General features: G+C 37.3%; 2 protein-coding genes across 2 annotated transcripts; one reads left to right on the top strand and one right to left on the bottom strand.

Annotated features, from left to right (window-relative positions):
- Positions 1-1644: 1644 nt before the first annotated feature.
- On the top strand, positions 1645-3184 carry LOC103328597 (FANTASTIC four-like protein (DUF3049)). Its single transcript, XM_008231002.3, has one exon. The coding sequence runs from the start codon at positions 1817-1819 to the stop codon at positions 2936-2938; it is 1122 nt and encodes a 373-aa protein (XP_008229224.2). The 5' UTR covers positions 1645-1816; the 3' UTR covers positions 2939-3184.
- A 16970-nt stretch (positions 3185-20154) lies between these two features.
- Positions 20155-23917, bottom strand: NLP1 (nitrilase-like protein 1). The gene is made up of 9 exons (XM_016792623.2): positions 23704-23917; positions 22587-22635; positions 22200-22291; positions 21849-22000; positions 21727-21773; positions 21598-21631; positions 21200-21366; positions 20837-20933; positions 20155-20732 (listed from the first exon to the last, which is right to left on the bottom strand). The coding sequence occupies exons 1-9, from the start codon at positions 23790-23792 to the stop codon at positions 20557-20559; spliced, it is 903 nt and encodes a 300-aa protein (XP_016648109.2). The 5' UTR covers positions 23793-23917; the 3' UTR covers positions 20155-20556.
- Between the last annotated feature and the right edge of the window lie 601 nt (positions 23918-24518).

Raw genomic sequence — 24518 nt, 5'->3', positions numbered from 1 at the left:
ACACCATGTTCATTGATTTTGTAGGACACAATTAAATGTCTAAACGGTTTCTGATTTGTCTAATTTTTTTGCAAGGATAATATATGAATGAAGACCTAAAAAATAGATAGTTTCAATTGTTGAAAAAAAATATACTGTAGGGTACCTTAAAGGGTGTCCCTCAAATAAAATTATTTGAGGGATCGCTAAATAGAAGGTGGAATAATATATATATATATATATATATATATAACTTCGGTTGAGAGATCCCTCAAATAAGCTTATTTGAGGGACACCTTTATAAAGCTCATCATACATTGTATTTCATTAATGTAAACCACCTATTTTGTAGATATTCATTCTAAGATCATCTCTGCAAAAAAATCACTTGAATCCGATATCATTTGACTACTTAATTAAATTATTGAAATTTTAGTACTTTCTTGAAGCACCATGTTCATTGATTTTGTAGGACCCAATTAGATGGTTTTTATTTGTCTAATTGAGGGATCTTTCAAATAAGTTTATTTGAGAGACACTTTTGTAGGGTGTACTTCGCATTGTATTTAACTAATTCAAGCCGTCTATTTTGTAGATATTTATTCAAAGATCATCTCTATAAAAAATCAATTGAATCCGATATCATTTGACCACTCAATTAAATTATTGAAATTTTAATACTTTCTTGAAGAATCGTGTCCATTGATTTGTAGAACACAATTAGATATCTAAATAGTTTCCGATTTGTCTAATTTTTTGCAAGAATGGTTTATGAATGAAGGCTTAAAAAATAAATAGTTTGGATCATTGAAAAAATATTCATAAGGTATCCTAAAGAGTGTCCCTCAAATAAAAAGTTATTTAAAAAATTCCTCAATAGAAGCGACTATATATATATATATATATATATCCAAAAACAAATCAAGCAAGAACAATTCCAAATGCCATTGTGTAGTGCTTTGTACGAAGTCCCTTTCGTTTCACACAAGCGAGTAGTGGTGGGTAGGCAAGAAATGATGTAAAGAGAAGACTCAAAGATGTGAAGGGTATGGGTTCAAATCCTCTAGCAAATCACATCAGTTTCCTTGGATATGTAGAACAATGATCTGCCACCACGTAGGTTGTAGGATGGAAAATATGTACATGGAAAAAAAATTGAAAGAGGAAAGAAAAAATCACATTATTGGGGTCACTCACTCCACGCAATTTGGTCCAATGACATGAACCGTCTATTAATATATGAGTAATGCTACACTTACCAAATTATTATCCCACATTTCTATACCATATGATGTGACATATCCATATCATATGCCACATCAATTAAATGAATGAGTGTATTTTAATAAATAAAATTAGAAAAACAAAACTAGTATTTTACATGATGTAGTATATACACATCACCGCCACATCATATGTATAAAATTGTGGTATCATATGCCACATCAATTAAATATGTGTGTGTATATATAAACGTGTTTGTGTGCGCACGCACAATCTATTAGCGTTAGGCAAGTAAGGTGTTGCACTAAATTAATACGCTTATAAACATTGTCATCACAGTTAAAACATAAAATTGTCATAACCCTAGATAATTCATGTGATGTGAGGTGCCTTTACATAGCTAAGCCTTGTTAAGTGTAACAAAACAAACAAAAAATATCGGTTGGTTATAACTTATAAGTTATATCTGCCAATTACACCAACAGTAAGCACCAAATTCAAGGCGTAGAACCAACACCACCCATCTCTATATTCCAGGCCAACTGAATCAGCACCCACCACCAATTCTCATTAATTAATAGCAACAACACACCCTTTGATTTTTTCAACCCACATGCCTGATCCCGTGCCTCTTTCTCTCCACCATCAAAATCTCATCTCCTATATTTCTTTCTGGAACTACCCTTTATTTGTTTCTTTTGTCTCAAGCATCTTAGAGAGAAGAGAGACAGAGAGACAGAGAGACAGAGGAGTAAGAACTGCAGAGAACAAGGCCATGGCTGCCTGTGGAAGCCTCCAACACATCTTTGAAAACCCTAAATTACCTGAGAACCCAACAACACTTCTTGAATCCTTCTCCTCACCATGGAACCAAATCAAGCCTCTTAATAAATCATTATCCATTCCTCCTGAGAATTCGTCATCCGTCACTGAGATCTTTGGTGAGCTTCATTTCAAAGAGAACATTTGTTCTCATTTGATGTCCTCCTCATCTTCATCCCCATCTTTGGTAGATTTTGATGCTCCACAGCCCAAGATTGAAAAAGAAGAAGAATCCAATTTTGGCAACAAGAATGAGGAGGAGAACAATTACCAGAAAAGCCCGTCAAAGGAATCCTTTCCGAGCACCCCAAGGAGTTCCAATTACAACAGATCTCATAAAAGCAGTGATAGCTTTTCATCAATGAATTCAGAGAGCTTGCAGTTGTGCACAGAGGGACTTGGATTTGAAAGCTCAGATGAGGTTGAGGACTTGATCAAGACTAGTGATCAAGATAATGGGCGGATTAATATGCAAGAGGAGAAGGTTAGCTTTGCAAAGCAATATTTTCCAATATCAGAAATGAATGGTTGTGGTGGTGAATCTAGGAGGTCAAGGACTAGTGTTGGGGGATTTCCTCCACCAATTTCTTGTATAAGCAAGAGCGGGAAGCCTTGGGTTTGCTTCAAGTCTTACAGGCAGGATGGCAGATTTGTCCTCAAAGAGATCAGAATTCCCACCCAGGAGTTCCTCCACGCTTACAGAGAAGACGGGCGTCTCAAGCTGCACTTTGTCATGCCCGACGACGAAATTCTAGACGAGGAAAATGAGGAAGATGATGATGTATTAGATGATGAGGAAGAAGAAGAGGAAATTGAAGATGATGATGACCACCAAGATCATCTACATGCAGATGATGCTAATGGAATAAATGAGGGAAATGAGCCCAAGACAACAAATGATGAGGTACTGTGAGGTTGTTTGTTTTAGGTAGGAGAAGTTTCACTTGAGGCGTCTGAAGTGATTAATTTGTTAGCATGCCAGTAAGGCTTTCAACTTCTGTCATTAATTCCTCCCAATATGCAGGTTTTTCTTTTATTATTGGTAAGGAATATGCAAATAATTTTAGATAAAAGAAAAAAAAAAGGCTTTGACTATGCCATTCTGAGATGATCTCTGTTTCTGCTTAACCCCTAGCAATGAATTAGCCAGTTGTGCTTATATCCTTTTCACAGAGCTCGAGCTTCATTTTGTTTGTTTGGTGTTTTTTTTTCTTCTCATAATACAGTAGAGCATCAGATTCAGAGCAAACACCAAGCGACCTTTATCCGAATTCTACTGTTTCCCATCGAAATTTTTTTTCCTTCCATTCCATGCAGTTAATTTAGCAAAGAGAAATTTAGAATAAAAATCATTTCTTGCTTTGAATTTATATATAAACACTAAAACATTTAAATTGAAGAAAAAATCCAAAAATAGCCAGTTGTAATATTTTTTTTTAATTTGAATGATGTGTGAAATATCATTATTATCCTTGCATTATAATTTTTTTAAAAACAAAACACTGATGACAATGTTGTAATTTCACTATAGAATTCTTGCACATTACATTAGGCTATTGGGACATTCGTTGTCTAGTTTTTGTTTTTGTTTTTATAGTAAAAGCGATTAGGGGAGGGAGGTTTACACAAATATTTATTGAGTGCTTAGGGATTTCGAACCTCTGCCCACATGAGTAGAGGTGGAAGAGCTCAACCAACTAATCCCATTAGCTTGTCTAATTTTTGTTAACGTAAGCTGTATATTATATTGTATTTAATTAGGGGGATTTTCGTCCTAATACTTATTATTGTATACAATAAGGTTTTATTATTACATTTCTCGATGTATACACGTATTTAGGTGTGTATGGCTTTTGTCCATGTTTACAAAACATCAAGGCAGTTGAATCCTTGTGATTTACTAGTGTGTGCGTGTTTTTTTGTGGCTACGGTCAACATCAAAAGAGGTGTGGTTACCATCATCACCCACCTACCTAGAAATCGTATGTCATGGGGTCTACACAACATGTCGCATCTTGACGATGTTATCTCGTTTGGGCCTCTAACAATTTGGTCAGTCAGCAATAAACGACTTCTAAGATATGGGCCGTCGGAATTACAATCATATATTATTTTCTACCAGTGAGGGGAATGTATACGCAAAGAGCTTTGATTGAAGGATTTTTTAAATAAGTTTATTTAAGGGACATTTTTGTAGGGCTTACTCCTCATTATATTTCACTAATCTAAATTTTTTATTTTGTAGATATTAATTTAAAGATCATCTTTACAAAAAAAATCACTTCAATCAAATATCATTTAACCACTCAATTAAATTATTGAAATTCAAGTATTTTCTTAAAGCACCGTATTCATTGATTTGTTGGTCCTAATTAGATGTCTTAATGATTTTCAATTTGTTTGATTTTTTTCAAGGATGATCTATGACTGAAGACTTGAAAAATAGACATTTGGATCATTGAAAAAAAAATCATAAGATATCCTAAAAGGCGTCCCTCAAATAATTTTATTTGAGGGATCCTCAGTGGAAGGGGTATATATCTCTTTCAACCTTCTCTCTCTTTTATAGCACCATCAACCCAGCTGGCTTCCAAGAAGTGTAATTGCAGGAATGGAAATGCAGCTGCAGGGGCCCGAAGCTTATGGTCCAAAGATTTTTGGTATATAGCTCGATTATTTGGGAGGCGGATGGGTAAGAAGAGAAAACTGGCAAACAATTGTCGGGAGATACTTTTGTGAATAATAAAGGACCTTATGTCGACAAGGACAAAAGCTTTTTTCCACCAGACACATGGCAAAATTTATCTCCATAGTCTTGGGAAGATAATAAGAAGTTTAAATCACGGCCTTGGAGCTCAATTGACTTATTGCAGCGATTCATGTCCACATCCAGCATCTTGATTACGATCACTGTTGATGCTCCTTTTTCGGGGAGGGTCAACTTAGAGAGATGGGGTTGTCTTTAGCAAGAGAAGGGCCTGGGCCTTCGGTAGGGGGCTAGCCTGCAAAAGACAAAAATAGGAGAAGCAATCGTAAGCTTCGGACACCGGTGTGGTCCGGCCGAAGGCTCTCCGATGCCTGAGTCAGCTAGGGTGAGTGACTATTGCAAAGTAGCAGTAATAGTAGGAGAGAGAAGTTACCATTTTCTTGGTTACTGTTCCTATTTATAGGGAAGCAAAGGTAGGAGGTTTGCACAAAGTTCCGATGTGGGACTTTGTGCAAGTTGCTGTGATGATGACACGTGCCTCCTGTGTTTTAGGTTTGGCAGTTCGGAGCTTCGGCAGGTGGTTGTCCCTTCGGAAGGGCATCTCCCTTTGGCAGGGAGGAAGGCATGTCTACCTTGGTGTTCAATTACGCTTGATTAATTATCGTGTAAACAGTCACAATTGACAACTGATCGGTGTGGTTGATTTGCTAGGTGAAATGCATCACTAAAACTATTGATAGCGGGTCTTATGACACACCCAATGCTTTCACAATATATAATATGCTGCCACTTTGTCATCTCATGCAAGAAAGGGGTCATGCTAGCTATACATAAAATTAATTAAAATGTCCTCTATTTGTTTTTTAGGAAAAAAATATTAAATCAATTTATACGTATATGACTAGTAATTACTTATTACATACAAATATCTGTGCGTGGCATTAACATTTGATTGGCGTAAATAGAAAATGGTAGATTGCATTAACATTTGAAAAGAAATCTCAGAGCTTAATTTGATTGAATATGTTTTTATCAAAACTATTACTAATCCTTCATATTTCTCCCTTAGGCTTTTGATTTTTTATGCATGCGGCTGCCTCTGGACCAAGGGAAACTACGAGGTTAACTTGAATGTGGTATTGAAAAGATTATCTATGAAAGCAAGTTATAGAAGAGCTGAAACTGCTTTCAAGGGAAAATAAGGACGGGAAATTCAATATGTTGTAAATGGGCTAATGAAATGTTGGAGTAAAATCTCCCAAACACGTTGCAAAAGGTGTATCTATGAAGGAAGTCAAGATGAAGCCCTTACCACCAAGGAGCTATAATTTGGTATGATAATTGCCTCTTAAAATACTCAAATCAATATTTCTTAGGTTTGAGTGACACAACTAACGGAGTATATTTGACAAATTACAAATTCGTTGATACTCCCTTAATGTTTGATCAGAAAGTTGGTCAATTGTTAACCAAATTGTGTATTCATGCTTATGATAGTGATTTTAAGGTTGCTCACGGGGAGTTAGAAATTGGGATATTGCAATATGGTTCAATTTATGGTGCAGCTCAATGCACTAGTAATCTTTCTAGCCATTATTGTAAAAAATGTCTTAATGTTGCAATGACTGAACTTTTGAAAAACAGTCATGGAAGGAGGAGTGGACATGCTTATTATGGTAGTTTTTGAGAAGAGAAATTCTATTAATAATTTAGGAAGAATACAAGAGAACCTGCACGCAGGAATGCAACCTCATTAAAACCTTCCCAAAGATACCCTCGAGTGGGAAAAAGAGTGCCACATGTGCATTGAACTGGAAGAGAGTAAAAAAACTAAGATCGAACGAAATAACATAGAGCATAACTACAAGCTCAGCAAATAACATCCACTACAACGTAAAACTGTCAAAGAAGAACTTCTACGCTCGCATAATTCTTTGTACAATACCGAGAACGTGTCGTGAGCATCAGAAAATAGAACTAGCAGAAGCACCATACACCATCTCCCCCAAATCCAGACAAAACCAAGCACAACTACAAGCCCAACAAAGAGCATCTCACCCCAATCAAAGAGAAAATTCCTATGCACGCATAGCTCTTTGTACAGTGCAAACCAGTGAGTGTCAACACAGAGCCCACATAAGCACCAAAAACCAACTCCTTATCTCTTAATCTAGACTCCTAATTGACAAGGCAAGGTGGGGGGATCAAGAGTGGCCTCTTAGTAAGATGAACTTCCAATAGAAGATCCTCAGAGTAAGAACGTTTATCGGATGCCAAACTTGCAAACGATCCAGCAAACGCATTAGGGAGACTTGGGAGGCCCTTCTAGGCTAGTCTTCATCACCTTATAAGCACAAACTTCGAGGGAAATACGCCATAGATCCATACAACCCAAGGAGAAACCCCAACCTCTGCTAGATCCCTTGTATATACTGCCAACATCTCGCAACACCGGCCCACGTACAACCCTCGCCCAAAACCCTCAACGCGTTATACCCCATCGATAGACCCCTAGACAAATTAGGAGCTGTAATTGGCCACAAGTCCCTGAAACAACCAAGAGCAGCCCACTCGAAAAACTTGAAGGGCTGATCGAAGAAGAGGGAAGATGAGATTTTGTTTATGCAAAGGAAGAACCCATGCCGACAAAACCTAATGGAAACCACCATGCTGAGAAGACACCACACCACGATCCCAATCGAAGTTAGAGAGAGACGAGTGGCGCAGATGAAACCTTAACCCTAATTTTGATGTAACGGCCCTTCTCGCATACGAGATGACAACCTTATCCCATATATGTGTTCTCAATCCTCCATGACTTAATTTATAATCGTGCTTATTATGGTAGTTGTTATATTATATTTGAAACTTTTCGCTTCATTTACAAGTAGGGTGGCATTTTATTTATTAAACCGATTTGGAGAATATATGTAGGTATTATTGCTCTAGTATTAAGAATATGTACCTTACACCTGATATTCGCATTTTCCTTTTAGTTTGTAGCTTTGAATGTTGACTTTTGTTTATAACTTTAAAGGATTTGGAATTGGAATGCTTGAGAAGTTTAAATTTAATTGGAATGCTTGTATCTAGGTTGTGAGCTTGAGAAGTTGAGAAGATTGTGAATTTATATATGTTTGGGAAATTGAGGTTGTGAATTTATATTTTTGTGAATGCTTGAGAACTCGCGGTTTTAAACCGCTATTATTTGTAATATGACTCTAGTATTAAGAATATGTACCTTACACCTGATATTCGAAGCTTTGAATGTTGACTTTTGTATTGCATCTAAGGTAATTATTTGTAATATGACGTTTCCTAGCGGGATTAAGGTTTATATATACCTCATTGTGAGATGAATATTACGAAATAATATTAGCCAAATAGTATTCTTCTTCTTGGCACCATAGTTGCATTGAGGAAAGAAAGGAAAACCCTTAACTGAATCCACTACACCACCACCACATGAACTCAAAGCGTCGCCGCCGCTAGAACCCAACACACCGCCATTGCAGCACAATATTAAGCATAGCTGAACTGCATATTCATGCACTGTCGTTGCAAGAATTCCACAGCCGCCGCACAGATCTATATCGCATAGCAGCACCCCCAACCTGTGCGCATAACCCAGCCACACACCTACTCCGCATCAACTCTACCGCCACTTATCCTCCTCCTTAGAACTTTCAGTTTCTTGGAAATGGCCAAGGAAGAAGAATCTGCTGCCGCTTCTAACACTATTTTCGTCGTTGTTCATTTTGACAATGCTATGTTCCAAGCCGGAATTACTCTCACCGAGAAGAACTACGATTTGTGGTCTCAACTCATAAAGATGCATATCGCAACGAGACAAAAAGTAGATTTGTAGCAAAGATAAAGTACCCACCAACACAGATCCCAAGTACGACAAGTGGTATGTTGAAAACCATAAAGTTAAGAGTTCTCGTTGAATTGGACGTAGTAGCAGTAAGAGATTGTTGACCTGCATGACACTAGAAATTATGAAGCATTACACCACCTGAAGAAGGCGAAGGAGATTTGGGATGCCCTTTGAACAACATTCTTTGATGAAACCAATGAAGTTCTTTTGTTTGCCTTGGATCAAAAGGCGTTTACTACCTAACATAATGGAAAATCCATGACAAATTATTTTTGGGAACTAATTTCAATTTTTCAGGAATTGAATCATCGCGATAAGGTGGTTATGTCTTGTGACCATGATATCAAGGCACATGCAAAGTTAATTGAATGCCTAAGAGTTCATATATTTTTTGTAACAACCCTGTCTTTAATTAATATTTAATTATTAATTTATTCCAGTAAAAGACCATTATATCCCTAGAATATTTTAATAGTTTAAAAATTGACTTTTTGACTGGAAAGGAATTTGGGGATTTCAATTATACCGTTGCATAGAGCGCGACGAAACGAGTTTGTAGACACGTAGCACACTCGATTCCGAGTTGTATTGAGGGAGATACAATCAAAATACGTTCAGGGGCAAAGTGGTAATTTGTCAGGCCAGATGTTTTAAAACTGATCTCTCTCTCTCTCTCTCTCTCTCTCTCTCTCTCTCTCTCTCTCTCTCTCTCTCTCTCTCTCTCTCTATCTCTCTGACCCAACCCCTCCCCGATTCTCTCCTCCACCGTGGCTTCTTCAAGCCACCAAGACCGCCACACACCATGGCCGGCCACGGACCGGTTAGACTAGGACCGCCATCACCCCAGCCATTGGTTCCGCTGCATCCTTGCCCCGGCAGAGCTCTGGCAGAGAATAGCCGATTTTTGATGAACTTTCGAGCTCTCGTTCTCTGTCGTCCCACCACCAAATCGAAGGAGTGAGGCATGGATTTCTAGCTATTTCTCGAACCCTAGCTGCTGGTTGGATAGGATTTCAGAAATTTCTAGCATAGATAACTCGATCTTGGATCCAAAGTTTAGCCGGATTTCAGGTTGAGATTCCGGCCACTTCCGGCCAGTTTTTGGGGTAGGTCCAAGAACAAAAGTGGATCCAAATAGGGTGTTATACATAGGGTAGAAGTCTTGAGCCATGATTTAGAGATTTTTAGGGGAGTGTTATCGCTTTAGGCACCGCGCGCTGTCGGTGCATGTGGCGGTGCATGGACAACAGGGTGGGAACCAGAGTCAGCCCTAGAGTAATGTCCTAGTCCTCACGAGCGCGTAGGATTTCGCGGATCTTATTTCGGATAACGTTTGAACCCCGAACGGATCTCGTCTAATGTATGATTTCGGGTTCGATACGTGATACGTTTGAACAGTTGGATCGCAGTCAATTTCAAGTATGTTGATCTAGGTAATTCTAAAATTTTATAGTAGTTGACGGATCGTAAAATGGAGTCCCTGTTACTCCAGGAATGTCAGTCCTAGAGCGAGTTTTATAGTAAACAAACTAGTTGCAGATCGGATCGAGGAAAAACTACGTGTGACTTGATCCCTCAGTAAGGGTACGTAGGCAGCCTATAGTTATCAGGCGCAGCCATGAGTTAGAGCCTTTGAGGTTGTGTTATTATTTTTTCAGGGCATTTTGGTCATTTATCACCCACACCCACCAAGTGTCAGTTTTAAACAGGAATCGGCCCGGATTTCAAAGTGGAATATGGGTCGGGTCGTTTCATTTTTGGCAAGGTTGGATGCCGAGTTTGATCAAGTTCGAGGATAAATTTTGAGGAAAGACTTTGTACTTGGGCTCCAAGAATCCTATGCTTATGTTCGTCGTAAAGTTGACAGGAAGGAAGCCATGAAAAGCGAGGTTGACCAATCAGAAGCAACGGTGATGGTGGCACACCATCCCTTTCAGAACTAGATCGGCCAGGATACCCAAGCTTGCCAAAACTGGGTTTCTCCGACCAATGATGGAGGGGCTGATCGGTCCAGCCACAATGTTGCTTGCTCACCTCGCCCACCGAATGATTGTAAATGCCTTACTTGTGGGCAAACCAGGCATTTTAAAAAACACTATTATGAAATTATTGGCTATCCTGAATGGTAGGACAAGAACTGTGATCCTAGGTACAACAAGTCTCATGCATTTGTTGCTTAAAGGAAGGATGATTATGAACATGTTTGTAAATAGGCATCTACTTTAGTCACTGCTACATGTAACAATGGTAAGTTTTTAAAGGTTTTTGCATATGTTTTGAATAATACATGGATAATTCATTCTGGCACTACAAAGCATATGACTTTTGATTCTAGACAGGAACAAACCTTAATGCCCTCCACACAACCTATTGTATCTACTGCTAATGGTAATGTCGTCCATGTTATTAGGGAAGGCATCATATCCCTTATTGACAACCTTTCTTTAGACACTATACTTGTTGTTCCTTCCCTGGACTATTACCTTTTGTTTGTGTGTGTGTGTTTTTTTTTGGATAAGATTACCTTTTGTGTGTTGCTCAACTAACTGTGGCCTTACATTGTATTGTGATTTTTTGGCCTCTTTTTTGTGTGTTCAAGGACATCTGGACTCGCATGTCGATTGGTTATGTTGTTAGGTGAGGGAAGCTCTTTTACTTGATATGACGTTACAAAGCTCTGGTCGATTGACTCAAGCTTTGTCTGTGGAAGGTTCTCAAAGGGGAGAAGAATAAAGAATGTTAAATATGGTTATGGCATTGTTGTCTTGGACATGCTTCTTTTTGTTATTTATATAAAATATTTCCTAAGTTATTTTTCAAGTTTGATGTTTCTAGTTTAAGTTGTGACATTTGTGAACTAGCGAAAAGCCATTGTACTTCCTTTTCACCAAGTATGAATAAAAGTTCGCTTCAGTTTATGCTTATTCATTCTGATGTTTGGGGTCCCATCTAAGATTGCTATATTGGGTGGCGCCCACTAATTTGTTATTTTTATTAATTATTGCACCTGGATGACTTGGGTATGCCTTATGATATTGAAAAGTGAAGTGAATTTGTTGTTTCAGAGATTTCATACAATGTTTGTCATTAAGTTTAAGATAGATACAAGTGCTCCACAACGACAATAGAGGTGAATATGTGACGAATTGCTTAGATACTTGGATCATTAGGGCATCATTCATAAGACTACATGTTTGTATACCCCGCAAAAAAATGGAGTCGTTGGTAATAAAAATTAGCACCTCCTTGAGGTTGTCCATCTTAAAGCTCATTTGCCATATCCTATTAGGGAGAAGCTTTTTCGTATGCAGCTTATTTGATCAATCCGTGTTTCGTCCTGAGCAGTCAACTTCAAGACACCATTCCATACATTAACCACTCTCACCGCCGACCCTCCCGTTCTGAATTTTCCACCTCATGTGTTTGGTTGTGTTGTTTTTGTCTACATTCACAAGCATCAATGTAGCAAGCTTGATCCCCATGCCTTGAAGTGTGTATCATATTATAAAGGGGATCATTGCTATCGCCCACCTACTCAAAAAATATATGTCACTATGGAAGTTATGTTTCATGAGAATGATATGTTTTTATCATCGGAGTCCTCACTTCAGGTGGAGCACCCGAAGGAAGTTCAGAGTTTCGCTTATAGCTTTACGAATACAGAAGCAATGAATGATCAATTGGATTTAAGTGGTAGTAACTTGAAAATAAGTAGTGATTTTAATTCACCTGAACATGTAGACATGAAAGACTTGAATTTAAATGGTAGTAACTTAGACATAAGTGGTAATTTTCATTCACATAAAAAAGAAGACGACATGGGCAATCTGATGCAGCCCTCCAATCTCCACTAGTTCATCTTTGTCATCGTCGACCGCCGCAAAGCTGCCATCCTTGTTACCGCCTCCTCCGTCTTATTCTGATACCATAACCATTCGTCCTCAGTCACTGATGCCCACAACAATGAACCACCCACAAGTTGCCTCTCAAACCATATTAATAAAGGTATCTCGAAATCCACCTATTAGGTTGACCCAAGGTGCAATGTAAAATACCCTATGAATAATTATGTGTTTACTCATTGGTTTTCTAAATCAAATAAGTCATTTGTATATCAATTATCTATTGTATATCCTAACCATGTGCATGAAGCATTAGTTGTCCCTCGTTGGTAGACAACGATGAGCGAAAAGATGAAGTCCTTGAAGAAGAATGTTACCAATTGGCTGATATACTTACGAAGGCTATATCGAGTCATATTTTTTTTGAAGTTCTTAGAAAAGTTGGGCATGAGTGAGATCTATGCACCAACTTGAGGGAGGGAGTGTTGACTTTTTTTTTATTGTATTTTAGGTAATTACTTGTAATATGAGGCTTTCTAGTATAGTCCAGTAATTATTCCCTGTAATAGTGAGATTAGGTTGTAACCCTATACATATATATTCCTTATTGTGAGATGAATAATTCACAACTATACTAGCCAAATAGTACTCTCTTCTCTGAATATTGCCTCCCTAGTTATGTGCAAGAATATTGTTAGTCTAAGACTCTAGTGACAAGAAGCCTTATGAAATAAACTTCAAAGTGATGCACAAAAGTTTTTTCTCATTACACCATTGCCCCATTTTTTATTATTAAAGTCCAAAAAGTTTCAATAGCAAGAAAACAAGAAAAATCATTCTGAAGGTAAGAGTAAAGGCAACTAGGCCTTTTTTCCATCCAGTAACATGTCTCATTACAAGAGAAAGAAAATTCAACTTTTTTTTTAACAAACAAAATGGGCGGAGGGGGGAATTGAACCTACGGCCTTAGGTGCAGGGATAAATGCTTTCAACCACTTGACCTACAAGTCCCTTGTAAATTTAGTTAATTGGTGAGCCACAAAATTACATGAATGAGATTATAGTTGCATGGATACCAATGCAAACCGATGGAGTAACTCTTTCACTTACTCTATCAACTCTCCTTCCATGCTCATGTCAAATTCAGTTCGATTCATAGCCTTAATCACCTATAACAAATCATTTTCAATTATCAGCCTTGTGAATCTTGCATCGATTGGCATATGAAAACCTGCAATCATAACCAAAACCTCAAAGGGTTTAGGGGAAAGACAATCAATTACAGTTTTAGTCATGGCACCCATTGCTTATCCATGGACATTTCTAACTACTGCTCCCAACCACATCTTTCTATCAACCACACAATATGCCCCATCAACATTTAATCCCAACAAATCCTTCTCAGGGAGCTTCAACAACAAGAAACTATTGAGTTAGCTTAGCAGATGTACAAAGATCAACACACTCTCCTTATAGAAGGCTAGCAATGTTTCAAGGCTTTCTCATTAAGCCTCCATGAAGACTTATGTTTGTCTATGCTCAAATCATCCAAGCTATCACCGCAAATGAATATATATACTCCTCCTAAAATGTAATACGAATATGATGAAAGATATTCATGAAAGAAAATAATGTTGCATGTCAACCATTTGACACAGAGGAGAACACTTCCAAAACTGTCGTGCAAACTTACAAGACCACAATGCATGCAACAAATCTTCATTAGCTCTCAAACAACGAGAATAAACACCCGAGGGTATCACATGTCAACCTGCTAGAGCAGCTTGACATGGAAGAACATTTTTTAGTGCATGCTAAAGGAAAACTTGTACCTTAGGCGTTAATTTTAGCTTCCAAGGATGTTTCCACACTTCTTGTTAAGTTGGAGAACTAGAATTACCCTTGCCATGTTACTTCCCTTTGTGTCCCTGAAAAATAGAACAAGCAACTCAATAACCACTTATCATTGTGTACAACCCATTCTTTTCATAGTTGTATTCCTCTCGATCTCTAGCCATACCCCCTCTAAATGGAATAGGTAATATAGTTGCAACATCAGGAGCCAAAAAACAATGATCAACCAACTCTACCTTCCATCCACCTGATGGTGTCAAGAGATCACAAATTTTAGAATTAATGGGAATAGTGAGGGGAAGAGACCATGAAACTAGGTCGTATCGGCAACCTATAAAGTAAACACCTGTTGACTCAATTAAATAGCATACACTTCGAAATATGATGGGTGTAAGGATTAGAAATTTGGATGCAATTACCCTATTGGCAGTTGATTTATAAAGTGGCGAAATAGGTAAAAGAAAAATTAGCCAATTTTGAAGCAAAAAATGCCAAAATTTAAAGAAAATCAAAGACTCCAAGCTATCAATGACTCAATCAGATCATGATAGTAACATCACCAAAACTACATGAAGCCATATCAAACATCTTTATCACATTTTTGATGCAGCCCTTTGGTCAGTAAAACTATTGGTGCTTGCTAACAGGGTCTAGCACAGTGAAAAAAGGTTTTGACTTGCTGACTATTGGTCTCAGGTGCAAACCCCCATAGCACATTAGTAGCGTGTGAGTATGTGAGTGTGTGTGTGTGTATGAATCCATTTCCCCATTGTAGTTTAGACTATCGCTTGTAATATTTAAAATAAAAAAATTTATTGTGGCTTATTTTTTTTAACGTTGACAAGTAGTGACTACTTTAAATTTAGTCAATATAAAGAGTTTAAATTGAATAATTAGCGACTAAAACCCATAAAGTGGTATGACATGGTGTCCTCACATGTCTTATTTGCAATATTTGTGACCAATTAATTTTTTTTAACTTCTTTTCAAAAGAAGCGTCCTCATATCCAACCTGCGTATTATTTTCTCTCCCTCCCTAAATCACTCGGTAGATTTCATCAGGAATATCTCCACTCAAGTGGGCTCTTGATTTTAACTTCTCTAACTCTAGTTCCATTTTCCATTTCGAATATGGTGTCGATTTAATTCAAATTGATTTTGATAATATTAGGCATAAACAACTAAAAACACTAACCTGAAGCCATTGAATTATCTCTATAGCTAAACTCTTTATGTTAGGTTTTGTTTCTCCAATCTTTTAGTTTTCCTAAATAAACTTGTAATCTTGTATGTAATTATTCAAGCTCAAGGAATTTAAGCTAGTTTAAGTCTGCATTCAACATAATTACATAAGTTGAGATAAAAATACATTGTATTCATTTAAATTATATTTGGTATGACTAGTCCCTGCCTCTCCCTCATCTCTCCCTTTCCCTCCCCGACCCAACCCTTATCACACCTCACCCCTTCCCCTCACTCATCTCTTTTATTTTTTCTCTATGGCTCTCCCTTCCACTACAATTTGCAACCTTGTTAATGCTTCCATTTTTTAGGGCTAGTTGGATAAGGACAGAGAGTTTGTCATTATGGGAAGGTACGGATAGGGCAGAGGCTGTCGAGAGAGAAGATGGGGAGCGGTTGTTGAGGAGATTTTTTTTTTGGTTTTTGAGTTTTAAGACTTTTTTAAATATATCTTATTTTCAATTACTCATCTCACACAAGGAGCTAAAGCCATGTTTGGCATCCATGACTATGCCTCACTAGACTGAACTAGGTTAAATAGTCCTTGAAACCCATGTTTGGTAAGAGATAGGATTAAGTTGAATAGGATTGTATAATCCGATAGGGAAAAAAAATCGGACTCGCTTGTCTAATATAGCGAGCCCGAAACGTGGTTTGCAAAATAGCGTGGGTGCTATTTTGAACATGCGAGTCCGGCTGGATACCACCACCATCATCAAACACACAAGCCTGAAACATCAAACATACCATCACCACCATGATGCCAAGACCATCAGACCACCACCATCAAATCCATCACCAGCCACCACAAACCCAATCGAATCATCATCATCACCATCACACAATCAGTCAATCGAACCATCATCACCACCACATACCCAGCTCAACCACCATCACCACCCAATCGAACCACCACAACCATTAATTAGTGGAACCAGAGAGAGAGAGAGAGAGAGAGAGAGAGTGGGTTGATGGTTCGATTGAATCTGCGACAACATGAAGAGAGAGTGAAAAGGAGGGAAGGAAGAAGAAAAGAGAAAGGAAAGAATAGGAAGAAAGAAAGAAAGAAAGAAAAAAGAAACGGCTTGGGAAGGAAGAAAGGGAAAAAAAAAAAGGGGAGGGGGCCAAGGAAGAAAAAACAAAGGAGAGAAGAGGAAAGAAGAAAGAAAAACGAGAACAACGAGAAAAGAAAAAGAAAAAAAAGGATAAGATAGTTTTAGTCATTAAAAAATATTAATATTTTCATTATTTTCTTTTTGTTTATTTTTAGGTCAAAATTAAATATCAAAATTATTATTTTTAGTCCAACACAACACCAAACATAAGTCTTCATTATTTTTACAATGCAGCTTCTTAGTTTGACATAGCACCAAACGTAGGTTAGTACTTAATTTAACTTAGTCAAATCCGAGCTAATTCAAGACAGTCCTATAATTTAATCTAATCCATGACAGTCCGTCGTACCAAACGACCCCTAAAATTACTAAAATGGCCATGCCACGTCAGCACACTTAATGGTATTGTGGACGGAAATGGTAAAGTGAGAAAATTTCATCAATTTTTAGAGATTTTGGGGTTAAGTGATAAAATTTCAGTTTCATAGAGTAAAGTGAGACTGAGCATCCGTTTTAGGGGTGAAACAATAATTAAGCCTTTTATTAATCATGGTAAATTTTGAGGAATGAGAGGTTGGAGAACATTTTGGGGTGTTTTTATAATATTTTACAGAAATTAAACGGAATTGGATGGAGGTGGCACATTAGCACTAGAAGAGAAGTTTATGTGGTAATTGCTAATTTTTTTTATTTGGGTGGTAAATGCACAATGCTGATAGTCCACATGGTATATGTGCAAAAAAATTCCCTAAAATTTTTAATATTTAAAAATGTTAATTTACTCTATTATCCCTATTTAATGAAAAGTTTTCATTCTTAATAAATTCATTTATCGATGGCAATTTTTAGTATTTTGAATATTTCACCATTCTATACTTATGCTTTATATATATAATTTAAATTTTTTGGTTGCATATTACATAAAGAGAAAATATTAGAATAATTTGTAAAACGTGAAATCTTGTCTCTCGTATTTCAACATTTTTGTAAAAACAACCAAGTATAAATTTAAATTTTAGGTGCTAATTTTCATTTCCAAATTTTAGCAACATAAATATGAATTTGTTTTGTATTTAATTGTAGCCGAGTTGCTAATAGGGTCTACTACTGTTGGTCCTTTTTTCCGTTAGGCACTCCCTTTGCCGGACACGGGGGTTGGCTTGCTCGGAGGAGCGGAGAGGTTGCTGGATCAACACTAATGCCCCGGTTGATGCTTCTTGTTGACTCACAATGAGAATTCTCCCAACTTATGAACAAAATTGAAAGTTGAATCAGCTTGACAGGATTGAGCAGGCTCGGGTAGGGCCTTGTCCCTCGACTCATCTCGACTCTGATTCGTGGGGTGCGTAGGTGTGCCACTATTGGATATGAGACCATTCCAATAGAACTGGTGTGGGGGAGTGTAGTGGGATGATTTGGTGATGCTCGCACTTTTTCTCTGGACCTCTGCTCAAGCCATTGTGCTCTAGGGGGGCATTGGCCTAGATTAGTTCTTTTCTATGCCTCAACTAAGAGGACTTCAACCTTCTTTCATTCGTGTGTCAGCTTGATAAGTATGAGCGATACCTGATCAAGCAAGGGGAGAAACCAAGATAGTGGTTAGTAGTACCCTGTTTGGGCTTAACAACCTAATTTGAAATTCGTGTAACCCTTGGACTAGGCCAATAGTCAATTCGGGCCCAATGGTGTAATTCGAGCCCGACTCCACTTCCTATCTCTTGGACCAACACAACCCTATTCGGGCCCGGATCCCTCCTTTGGGTTCGAATGATGAATTTAAAAGTGCAAAAGCGGGAAATTAAATTTATCTACCGAAATAATTTATAATATATGTACGTAAGCGATTAAATGACAAATGCTTGATGAAAAGTTAAATGGATTCTGCAATCCCTTCATCTAATCTTAACTTAATGACAAGAGGAAGGCGGAGGTTCTTTTTAACTAATCCAAACATAAATTACAAAACAAAGAAGGACTGGAGATTTCTCTATCAAGTTAGATGATTACATGAATTCAAATTGATCATTTTAAAAGAAAATCATACCATGAAGATGGTAGAGCAACAAAAGATGAACGCATGAGTTGTCAACTAGCTATCTGGAAATTAAGCAGGCTGGTTTGAAAAGATCTTGAGTTTTTCAAGTATTTTCAAGATGTTGCGTCTAGTTTGGAGAGAGAGTCCCCTTCTTCTGTGGTGGAAGCTCTTTATTTATAGGCAAGGAGAGAGCTTGCAATGATGGAGGCTGAGAAAGGATATTTGGTTGCTGCCCAAAGTCAGCTGTCAATTTGCTGATTTGAACTGGTTCATAGGAGGGATGATGGAACATTTCTGACAAGAACTGCTGGTCCTTTATAATAATCCTCTGACTTGAACCCTTTATAGTTGGCAACTTGGTCCTTTTATGGTTCTGGTGGCTTTCGTACAACTTATTTCCTTACTGGGCAAGAAGAGAGTCAAGTCGTCATTAATGGTGATAACCTTCTTCAGACCCTCACGTGGGTCTATGTATAACGGTTACCGATATTTTTAACTTTAGTGTGACTCAAAAGTCTGGGCTTCCTGTTCTTGGGCCTTGGACTAACTTCTTTTATACTGACAGCCCTCTAAGTAATGGGGGTCCTTTGATTTTGAGGAAAATAGACAAAGGTCGTTGGGCCATGGCCTTTTAAAATATTCTTTTGAAAAGTAAACCATTTTTGGTTCATTTACCAAAACTGGGTACAAACAACTACAGTAGAAAAGGGTTTTACTTGCATAATGATACTCAAGTTGAACTCTCATGACCTTGGTAGTGTGTATATGAGAGACCCACAAACCCTCCCCAAAAAAAAAAACCAAAATATCACTTGTATTTAAAAGAGTGGTGATTTCCCCACTCATTTTTCTCTATTTTATCCACTTACACTCCTTTTTTATAACTAAAAAATGAGTGTAAGTGGATAAAATAAGAGTGAGGAAATCATTGTCCTAAAAAAAATATTTGTATATGAGTTCGCAGAAAAAGTAGTAGAAGGTAAGGATCCCCAATCAAACTCTAATTCTATTCCTTATGATGGAATATTAATACCACGACTTGTTTTATGGACATCGAAAGGCACAAAATGGCTTCACTTTCCCCAAACAAACCCTAGTCCAATTTCGTACAATAATATAATTACTTTGAACTTCAAAAAAAAGACTTTCAGATATTTCCTTGTAATGATTTGTACCCACCAAAGAATTTTTCAACCTAGTTCTGCTAAAGCACCATTATTAACATATTCCAATTTTCTTATACCTACACCACCCATGATACTCCAGAGTTTTTCCTTTTTAATTCTAATTTTGAGATTATGAGGCTAATTCATCAAGCATAAACTGACTCAATTTTGATAGAAGCGCAGGACCCAGACCTTTCTGTGATCCAGAAATAGAACCTTTGGAACAGAGCCTGGATTCTCTGGGAGGGCAACCAACTTGCTCCAATGCAGTACAGTAACCAGGATAAATGAAGTTCAACAAGACTTGAGCCATATAATAACATACTAAATAAGAAATATGACATCGCACTCTCAGCAAATACATTGAAGAAATAGATTGGAATTAGATACCGGGATGCAATGAGTCTAGGGTTTAGGGTTTAAAAGTTTGACTTGGCAAGCTAATTAAGAATTTAACACAATCCATTGTGTAGAGACTACCAATTATAAATTATCACCCAGTAGTGCTTCACTTGAAATAATTTCTTCCTCTAAAGTACTAAATTTTCTAGTCATGCCATTGAGGTCCCTGTTAGTAATCCGGGTAGGACCACTGTACTTCTGAAATTTAGTGCATGATAGTGACGGATTTTGATGTACTTCCTTTATTAGTTCTACAACATGCATATCAGTAAGAGGTAAGCGGCATCATCACAACGGGGAATTGCTGCCATCTGATGTCAGTAGCACCTTGTATAAATCTGGGCGTCGATCACGGAATACTCCCCAACTATGTCTCTTCCATTTGATTTTGTCCAGGTCAAATTGTGCTACTAGTACGGCTTCCTCTTTATCATTAGCAGTTGCAACAATTTCTCCAGTGGGTCCTGGACATTAAATTATGCAAATCCAAGTATTTCTTAAAATTCACCTCAATCAACAAAGGATTGGTTCATTGAAGGTAGTTTTAAATAAAAGTTAGGAAAAATACCTGCAATGAAAGAGTTACCGTAAAATGTGATCTCACTCTTTCCATGCTCGGTCTCAATTACCTCTTTCCCTATGCGATTTGAAGTTACTACAGGGACCTGAAATTCATCAAACAAAGATTAATTACTTTTTCTTTGTAGCAATTCAATAGGAAAAAAAAAGTCTCAATTCGTTCCGATTTATATATTGCATCTTTGATTGGCCATTATTGGTCCAAGACAGTCACCAGTTTAGAGACTAGACAAACTAAACCCAACTCCAGACATAAGCAGCTTGAAATGACAAAGACAGACAAGCTAACTTTAAACCAACTGAAGTACTTTCTAAATCCAAAAAGTAGCCAAACTACTCTTAAGATATTTACCACATTAGCCCCAGCATGCCCTTGCATTACTCGCCTCCAGTGATCCCTAGAATCAAGTCCTCCATCTTGAGGTTCAGAACCAATAGCAGTAGGGTAAAACAATATCTCTGCACCTTGAAGAACCAAAGATCGGGCTGCCTCAGGAAACCACTGATCCCAGCAAATTGCTGACATGAAATGAAGTACTAGCAGAATAAGTTTCCAGTCTTCCCACAAAATGTCATTGGTCAACATACACGCCACTATTCTCAACATGATTTCTATTATCTAACAGATAAAGATTGCAGAGTTCAATGAACCACAGACAATATTGAAGATATGCCAGCTTTTGAATTGGGCAGCTGTTGCCCCAAGAAATTCATCTAAACTCAAGAAGCAAGTACTTCAAATTTTCTCACCAACTCCAATTGTGGCGAACTTGGTCTTGAAAACCTGCTTACCAACAAAATTACATCATCAATCACCACCAATGTAGAATCAACCAAAAACAGCATTATACAAAGATTGTAATTGTATTAAGCACCCACCTTGAATCCAGTGTCACCTGGATTGAAGTAGAACTTTTCCTGGTAGCCTGCAGCAGAAAAATAGTGGCTTTTATCATAATTACAATATGAGATCAAAGAGGAACATTATGCAACTTGAATACCTGGTCCATCTGGGATGTGGGATTTCCTATAAAGTCCAAGATCTGCCCCATCAGCATCAATAATGGCAATTGAGTTGTAATGGGCATTATTTGCCTCTTCAAAGAAGCTAACTGGTATTACCACACCCAACTCTTTTGCAATTTTTTGCATCCTACAGAGCATGCAATAAAATACATAAGCATTACTGCCCAAAAAGTGTTCCCAAGTCAATTAAGAACCTAATTTTTTTTTCCCTTCATTTTTCTTTTTAAAGGTTCTCCTGGTATGTTAGTAGCACAATGCAGAATCCAAGATGAGGACATCTAGGAAGATCAAACCGAAATTGAAAGGCTATTTCCCAATGCTTTCACCTAAGAATTGTTGGATGATCTTTGTAAGGCTTTGCTCGCTGAAAGAAGTCCTCCCTTTGCGCCTGACAGAAGTAATGTCCCTCAAAAAGTTCCTGCAACAATCCAGCACCAATCAAAAGAAAAGACCACATATAAACTATCACAATTTGCATTCAATCATAAGTGCCATGGAAAAAAAAAGAACAATTTTAGACTTTAATCACAATGCTTCTTGCTCTCCACCTTTTAGGCTCACGTTGAACTTTGCATATATAACTCTAATTTGGAATTTGGAATATCAAATCATAATAACTTTGAGGATGTATCAGTATGAGCATGGCAAAATGAAAACAAAACTATGAGTTATAGACCTAGAAAGAAACTTCTTCCAGATTTGAAGTGTCATACCTGTATAAGAATGATGTTTGCACCCTTTGCATGAGCAGCTCTAACCAACCTGAATGGAAATAGATAATGAATTCCACTTAACAAGATGACTTCTTTAAAAATAAGGGCAACGCCTAGCCTGAGAAGAACCAGTTGACGGAACAACTTCGAACCCTCAATTCTTTAGTTTAAATTAGGCCCCAACTAGATCCAACTCCATATAATTTTTAGAGGGTAAAAAAAAAAAACATTATGCTTATTTAATCTCAAATAAAGTGTCATAACCCAAGTTCAAAACGGCTCACTCTCCTGGACTAAACCCAACACTCACACACCCATCTTCTTGACTAAAAAGAGTTTCCAAATTAAAACACTAACAAAAATATTCCTTCCAAACTTCGGATAAGCACAAACAGTTTTCCATGTAATAGTTCATTGCACGTTCAGATGCATACTTTTAAGTAATCAAATGAGACACATGCCATGCTCGAATTAGATTTGATCAAAATCAAACTGTTAATAGAACAAAAGCTCAGGGCAAGTAAGTACAAGACATTTCATATTAATCATTAGATTTTCATCAACAGACACACAATCATGTTCAAATGTTTACTCTCGAGTAATTTAATGAGACTTCACTGGATCAAAGTTCAACGGTGAATTGAACAAAAATTATTATCCAGAGCAAGCAAACTATACCTTAAATCCGCCTTAATGCGACTAAAATCCGCAACAACCACTTACTTTTACTCTTATGGAATGGTGGACGGTATTGGACAAATTGAGAGGAATGGCAAAACAAACAAACCCAACGATTATACAATTAGAGTAATTTTCTGGCCCCAAAAACAAGGAGAAACACTGGAAATAATTAGGAAGATTGCAAAAAGAGGAAGAACCCAGAAATTCATCCAGTGCAAAAATCTCACTCAAGGAAAACAAGATGATAACTTTCGGGGTTTGGTTATTCAGTTCCAGAAATGCACATAACAAGTTCCAAATGCAATCTTTAACAAAAGGGTCTTTCAATTCAGCAAATTTTCATTGATCAAATAACAGGCCCTGCTTATGCTCGCTTAGCCTATGATGTTAACAAGATTAGATGAATGAAGAGAAAGAAGAAAGTACAAAAAGAGACCTTTCCGCGGTTGCAACGTTAGTGGCGACGTCATCGGTGCAAGCGAATTGCAAAGCCGAGACCATCACCTCCCTTTTATCCTTCTCCATTTTGCTCTCTGCAAACTATACTCTTGCTGAGGAACTGAGAAGAAGAAAGAAGAGAGAGAGTGCGAGCAAGTGGGGTCTGTTAAAACCCGACTTCGCCTTCTTTTTAAAATACGACCATTATGATTCTGTCAAACCAAACCGATCAACGAACCGATACATGTTTTTTTTTAGTGCTGCTATTTCCTACCTGTCTTTATTTTCCCATCTATTTTATTTTTCCAGCAACCATATAAATTTGAAAAAACACAATTCTATCATTTTACCTACTATTATTCTTAAAATATCATTTAATTATTAATTTAAAAAATTTATTTCCTAATCATTAGTAATTGAGATATGAAGAGGATCAAGTTGTGTTTGACGCAGTGGATAAATATTTTAGTCTAACATTTTGATTTTCTGGATCTTTAAAGTCTTTTTTGTCAAATAGTAGAATAAGTGGGTTACATAAGTTGAGATTTTTTCCCTAAATCCTTAGAAGTCGTTTTACAAAAAGGTAATAAGACAGAGGTGGAAATAGCAGTCCTTATAATTTAAAATTGCAACATACCTACAAACATTGGTTCACTCTTTGATAAATGCTGAAGAAAATCGAATGTCATGTATACAAGAATGTTAATATTCACTAGTGCTACTATGAATATGATTTATTTATTTATTTTTATATACACAAGTGAATGTTAATATTCCTCAAGTAATACTCGAGGAGAGGGGAACCGAACCTAA

Source organism: Prunus mume, linkage group LG1 (assembly GCF_029339155.1).
Source record: "Prunus mume cultivar Tortuosa linkage group LG1, ASM2933915v1, whole genome shotgun sequence".
Taxonomy (NCBI): domain Eukaryota; kingdom Viridiplantae; phylum Streptophyta; class Magnoliopsida; order Rosales; family Rosaceae; genus Prunus; species Prunus mume.
This window is presented reverse-complemented; position numbering and strand designations above follow the sequence as displayed.

What these genes read in the sequence shown, in the direction of transcription:
- LOC103328597 (XM_008231002.3), top strand. Translation starts at nt 1,817, where the DNA reads ATGCCTGATCCCGTGCCTCTTTCTCTCCACCATCAAAATCTCATCTCC.
- NLP1 (XM_016792623.2), bottom strand. Translation starts at nt 23,792, where the DNA reads ATGGAGAAGGATAAAAGGGAGGTGATGGTCTCGGCTTTGCAATTCGCT. An exon ending in GATCATCCAACAATTCTTAG is followed by an intron (nt 22,001 to 22,199) that starts GTGAAAGCATTG and finishes CATGCTCTGTAG; the next exon opens with GATGCAAAAAATTGCAAAAG. An exon ending in CCACATCCCAGATGGACCAG is followed by an intron (nt 21,774 to 21,848) that starts GTATTCAAGTTG and finishes TTTCTGCTGCAG; the next exon opens with GCTACCAGGAAAAGTTCTAC.